At 46.3% G+C, this 6,066-nt stretch overlaps 1 protein-coding gene across 2 annotated transcripts in view; it reads right to left on the bottom strand.

The window, feature by feature from the left end:
- Nucleotides 1-1,636: 1,636 nt before the first annotated feature.
- The window catches only part of LOC135815429 (HEAT repeat-containing protein 6-like), a 42,328-nt gene continuing 37,898 nt past the window's right edge, over nt 1,637-6,066 (bottom strand). For both annotated transcript variants that reach the window (XM_065328725.1, XM_065328724.1), the window contains exons 30-31: nt 4,635-4,677; nt 1,637-2,137 (exon numbers count right to left, since the gene is read on the bottom strand). In XM_065328725.1, coding sequence (XP_065184797.1) covers nt 1,983-2,137; nt 4,635-4,677 — 198 coding nt within the window. In that variant the 3' untranslated portion in view covers nt 1,637-1,982. The remainder of the gene's footprint in view (nt 2,138-4,634; nt 4,678-6,066) is intronic.

The following is a 6,066-nucleotide window of genomic DNA, read 5'->3' on the forward strand; positions in this document are numbered from 1 at the left end:
TAGTACAGACTTACTACAGTAGGTCTACGAGTCCTCCAGTAGTCACAGTAATTTTTACAATCATGGTGTGGAGCAGCTGTCAGAGTAGAGCTGGTCACAGACTCTGATGGCGCTGGTCTTGTGTTGTGGGAGACATGGGCATGTGGCATCTACAACTACTTGTAGTACTTCTTTACAAGCTGTTGGCATTCGGTTAAAAAAAAGAAGTTAGGTAATCACATACATTGTTTTGTACAATGTAGATCTACAGGACCACAATAATAATAATGACACCGGTTGACAATCTATACATTGTATAGGCATGTAGATTGTCAATCGGTGACAAACATTGGTGCAAGTGACTTAGTAGGAGGAGCTGTACCCCCCCCCCCCCCCCTAATCAAAAGAAAGATACTTCAGTCTTCAGAAGAAACTGAAATGTGTAACCAGTACATGCTGGTGGTGTTACGACTAAGGTACTGCTGCTGTGGTGGTGGGCCGTAGAAAAAGATCTAGCCTACTACTACATGTACTTGTACTTGTTGTAGTACTCATGCACAGACCTTGCAAGTAACACTTCTGGCCCCGGGGAGAATGGCGGAAGAAAAACTCAAAAATTGCGCCACAACTTGCGACAGGTTTTGGTAAAATTGCAAGTGGTTTGGCCGATCTGCCGGTTTACCCGCCCGAAAACTGCATATTTTCACAATGAAGAAGGTTGAGAGAGTGAAAAGGAAATTTACATCATGAAATGCATGCGCTTCAGTCCTCAAGTAATGTGCCTACACGTACTACTCATCATAAGCAGTGATGCATTGTATTATACAGACTCGTGAGTGACAAGACCTCGATCATATGAGGCAAGCATAGTCTTCGATGTTTTCATGCAACAAAACTCCAAAACATTCACGGTAAGGAAATCGCGGATTTATAAGAAATCGTCAAAATCACGGAAAATCTGGATCCGCGGAATCACGATTTCCACCGGGGACAGACAGTTGTATCAGTACCAGCAAGAACCTGGTTATCTCCCTTGATAGCAGGCATAGTCGGTCTGGTCTACTAAAGTTGTCGCCAAAAAAATTAATACCGGTAGGTCCGGTACAGTTTAGTGGTATGGTATGCGGTGCTACATGTACTGATATTAGTACATGGTAGCATACTTTCATGTCATGTGCTAACTGCAATGATCATGCTATTGACTCGCAACAGTGAGTAGCTGAGTGGGTTTCTGTCAGGGAGTGCTATTTTTACTACTCCACTGGTTGCTAAAAACAGGCTGGGAGCGCACAACAGAGACATACAGTACTCTGCCGGGCGCCGAAGAACTGGGGTGGGGGGTCAGGGTTCTAGCATAGCCCGTTCTTATTTTTAGCGAACACAGCAGTTTCGTTCTTATTCGATAGTACAGTCTTACGTGTATATTTATACAGAGTCATACGTCTGAGTGTACATTATAGTGTATATTACGGTTTCCGTTCTTATCTGTAAAACCTCTAGCCTACACCGTTCTTAAAATTTGGTGAAATTCTAGCCTGGCCGTTTCTTCGGCGGTCCGTTCTTCGCCGCCCAACAGTACTGTACTGAAGAAACACCATGCACGTGATGTGAGTTTTCGCCGTCGGCTGACCCCAGTGAAAGTAGTCTCCGGAACTGCACACTCTTCGGAGCACTTGATACTTTTCCTGTTCATAGTATGTGTGCAACACGCATTCCATCAATAAAATATTCGGTGATGAACCCAATAGATCTGTCAAAAGTCAATATTAAACTTCAGTAAAAATAAAGTAAAACAAACCCAAAGATGACTTGCGTGTGCCGTCCTCATCACTAGAAGGCCAATAGTAGAAGCTAGGAAATTAAGAAAGCAAGCACACACACATGCTCTCTTTCTCTCTCTCTCTCTTTCACGCACACACACACACACACACATGCACACACGCACGCACATCCGGCACAGGTGGCAGCCGGAATGGAAAGATAAGCCATACGAGAGCACAATACTACGTGTAGTTGGGCTCGAATGGGAACTCCTCGCGGCTGCCGGTCGGCTCTAGGATGTGTGTGTAGACCTGCTTGAGATGAGCATTACCATCACCAGCAGTCTGCAGTGAGGTGAGGCGATCTCTCAGCACGTCCAGCAACTCCTTCACCGAATCTGAAAACAAGAGAGATATTGATACAAACATCTACTAACATGAGAAGGCAAAACAAGCAAGCCACTTGGCTGTAAATGTACACTCAAAAGCTGCTTCCAGCATAACAAGTCAATCTGTTCATATCGTTTCAGCCAACCTTGGCCATCTTCAGGAAAATGGATGTCAGCAGCAGCAGCAGCAGCAATTCCCAAGAATACAATCATGCAGGACAGACAAACTGAAACCGGGAAAATATATTGTAGAAACAGCAGCCATTCCGGAATCTCCTGTACCTTACATACCAGTAAGGGCAATTGCAACAACAGAGAGGTTCCGCACTACGTAAAGTTGAGCAACTTTACGTAAGGCCATCATTTTTTATAGCTATGTTTCGCGTCGTCCGCACGCATACGTTTTGATTTTTTTCGGAAAAAAATAAAAAATCGAACATGCACAGTGAGTGTACGATCGTGCGAGTCATCGGTGTGGACAGGTTGCATACGGCGAAGCTGGGATTCAGAAATGGCCCCTAGCCTAGGCCAGCGTTGGTAAATCGTTTGTTCGGCATCCGGGAGCAATATTCTATGAGCTTACACCAGACCGCATTGATCGCCTAAGCTGAGAGGATGCGTCGTTCCGGAGCTCTTTGCACCGCTGCTGAAGTCTGAGTACAATATTCCAGCGAAGCATAGGCACCATGACCAACGGTTGCCTCCTCTGCCCAAAGTGAATATTTACTCATGCTGATAACCCAGATGTTGTGCTTCGATGTACGATTTTTCTTTCGAATGTACACCATGCACGAGCTATTGTACTATGTACAGTGCATACACCTCTGATGAGCCTTTTTTATTATTTTGCAACTTTTTATTTTTTTCCACCTCTCGCATATGAATCTGGAAGTTGAACTGACGCGAAACATAGATATAAAAAATGATGGCCTAAGTGGGTGAGAAAAACTGTGAATTCGCGAGTTTGCATTCCACTTACGGAAAGTTGTCTAGGTAGAGTGCGTAAAGGGAGCTCTACTAACGGACGTGCTCCGTAGGTGGATTGGGGTATACAGGTATGACTCTCTTCCTAGCTCGTACACGGTCACGTTTGGAGTTGCCAAGGGCAGCTCCGTGATTCGAAAACTATGTACTGTAAACCGCCCAATATTCGCGTCACTAAATTTTCGCGATTTCTTAGAACCAGCGAATTTGCGATGGCAAAAGTTCGCGAAGCACTGGGACCACTTACATACACCCACTGTTGAAGTTAGATTTCGCGATGGTTAAAGGGGAAGTTAAGGCAAAAATTAAAATTTCACCAGTTGTAGTCTTCGGGGTGCTGAGTCGAATGGTCGTGGTCCGAGGAAGCTGAGACGCTCCCTTCCTACTTGAATCCCAATCGAACTCGCGCACTTCCACCGAAACTGGGTGACTGCGCCCTACTAGATGGGGATTTGTATGCAAAATGTCACTAAAAGCGTCATTTCGTTCTTATAAAAGCACGGATGACCGCGATTGGCCCATATGTTGTAGTCTTTTGGACGCTGAGTCGACTGGTTTTGGTCCGAAAAGGCTGCGATGCGGCGTTCCTCCTTTATTCCCAATCGAACATGGTTGAAGAAGCGGTCACGTGCTCCTGCGTACACCAGTCACCTGGTCACCGTGCCTGCAGGATACAACTTACTAGCCTGTTTGACCTTTTTTGGGTGCAGTCCTGTCACTCGAGTTGAACTCGAGTTGAACCTTGGTGTGAAAGTTGTCACCTGCTGGCGTGGTGACCAGGTGATTTGGGCACCCAGGACCACGTGACCGCTTCTTCAACCATGTTCGATTGGGAGTAAAGGAGTAACGCTGCATCGCAGCCTTTTCGGACCAAAACCAATAGACTCAGCGTCCAAAAGACTACAACATATGGGCCAATCGCGGTCATCCGTGCTTTTATAAGAACGAAATGGCGCTTTTAGTGACATTTTGCATACAAATCCCCATCTAGTAGGGCGCAGTCACCCAGTTTCGGTGGAAGTGCGCGAGTTCGATTGGGATTCAAGTAGGAAGGGAGCGTCTCAGCTTCCTCGGACCAAGACCATTCGACTCAGCACCCCGAAGACTACAACTGGTGAAATTTCAATTTTTGCCTTAACTTCCCCTTTAATATTCGCTTTACGCTCTTCTCGCGAAAATAGCAAACATTAATCCGTCGCGAATATTAGGCAGTTTACAGTAACGTATGGCGGAACACAGATCCGCATGCAGTGTACGTAAGACTTTCCGTAGATCGATTCGGATTACTTCAAAAGAAGTGCGTTTTTTACTAACGTAATTACGCTGTGCGGAACCTCTCTGCTGTGACAAAATAACCATACAGCAAGCCTTCAGGCACATGCTCAGCGTAGTGGAAATGGCAGGGAGGGAGCACATATACCCCTGTGTGTGTGTGGGGGGGGGGGGGGGCGGCATACCCTGAATTCAATACTAGTACAGCTCCACAGCTACTTCGAATACATGTACATGACGTATAACTTACATGGTGATGATTTATCTGTGACATCTGCATCTGCACCATCGTCCTGCAGGAATGGAACATGCCAGCATGCCAACAGCATTAGACCAAAAGCAAGCATCACTGTAAAACAACAGCCAGGTAGTTTATAAAGACTTCTACAGAAGTTTTCTCCAACACTCGGAGGCTCCACGGCAGCCAGTCAATCATCTCTGCAACACCCTCACAACCAAGGTCTTCCTTCCACTGCAACTGCAATTAAATTAGTCTCCAAATTGTCGCCCTTGGGGCTTCATCAGGGAGTACTACTCCCTGATGAAGCCCTAAGGGCAAAAATTTGGAGACTAATTTAATTCTACAGAAGCAGTTTATATACTCCAAATACACAGAACAACAAGGGCAAACCTTCCAAATATGGTCGCAAGGCACAACACCTCCAAATAAAGACACCGTACACCTAAAGACCGCTTTTTCGGCCCCAAGGGGTGGTTGTTAGTTACAGGTTTTACTGTACTACGGATCCGCGCACCGAGCGGGTCAAAAGCCAACGCTCCGTAAACGCGTTTCTGTGGGACGCCCCGCTCCATGGACAGGCATCAGATGGCACGTGTGCGCAGTGGAAGCAAACTTTTGAGCTCCGATAGTGATATTTTTTCTGCAGAAACTGGCTGAAGTACAATGCAGAATTATTCGAAGATGTATAGAATCTGTTCCATTCAGCTGAATGAAGGGTGGTCCTCGAAGAATCATGCCTTTTCCATCAGACTTCTTCCGTCAGGTGGTGTAAGATCTGATGATATCAAGCAAGTGGATCTGAGTGGAAGGCGCAGATTCTGTAGAGCTTCGTTTCCTGCGCTGCCGTTAGGGACGAGGTGCTGTTGAGAGGGATAGCATTTGAAGGAAAACAGTTAGTAATAGTAGTTGGTGATGAAGCAGTCACGTCCGTGCTTGTATTTGGTGTGGAGGAAGTAGTAGGCAACGAGCGGTCAAGGACCTGAACGCTAGGAAGATCTTTCGACAAGATGCAAGGATGACCAAGTTTACGACCAAAGCTGTCCAGTTGTTAGTGATCTCGACACGGGTCACATGTATTGTAGTACGTGTCGGCACCATCGATATTGATGAACAAGGCCGTCATACTAAGATGCCTGAAGTGGTCTGTGACACCATCGAAAGCAGGAAATGGAAGGCACCTGAAAGCACCGCTCATGATGATCTGTCTGAAGCACTCGTGACGATCCAGGCATCTGAGACATCGCCTGTAATTTAAGTGTGGAGAAAGCGCTCGTGGGCCGTACCTTCTGTACATGTCTTTGATGACTAAACTCTCTCTCTCTCTCTCTCTCTCTCTCTCTCTCTCTCTCTCTCTCTCTCTCTCTCTCTCTCTCTCCTTCTCTCTCTCTCCCTCTCTCTCTCTCTCTCTCTCTCTCTCTCTCTCTCTCTCTCTCTCTCTCTC

This window comes from Sycon ciliatum, chromosome 4 (assembly GCF_964019385.1).
Source record: "Sycon ciliatum chromosome 4, ocSycCili1.1, whole genome shotgun sequence".
In the NCBI taxonomy this organism is placed as follows: domain Eukaryota; kingdom Metazoa; phylum Porifera; class Calcarea; order Leucosolenida; family Sycettidae; genus Sycon; species Sycon ciliatum.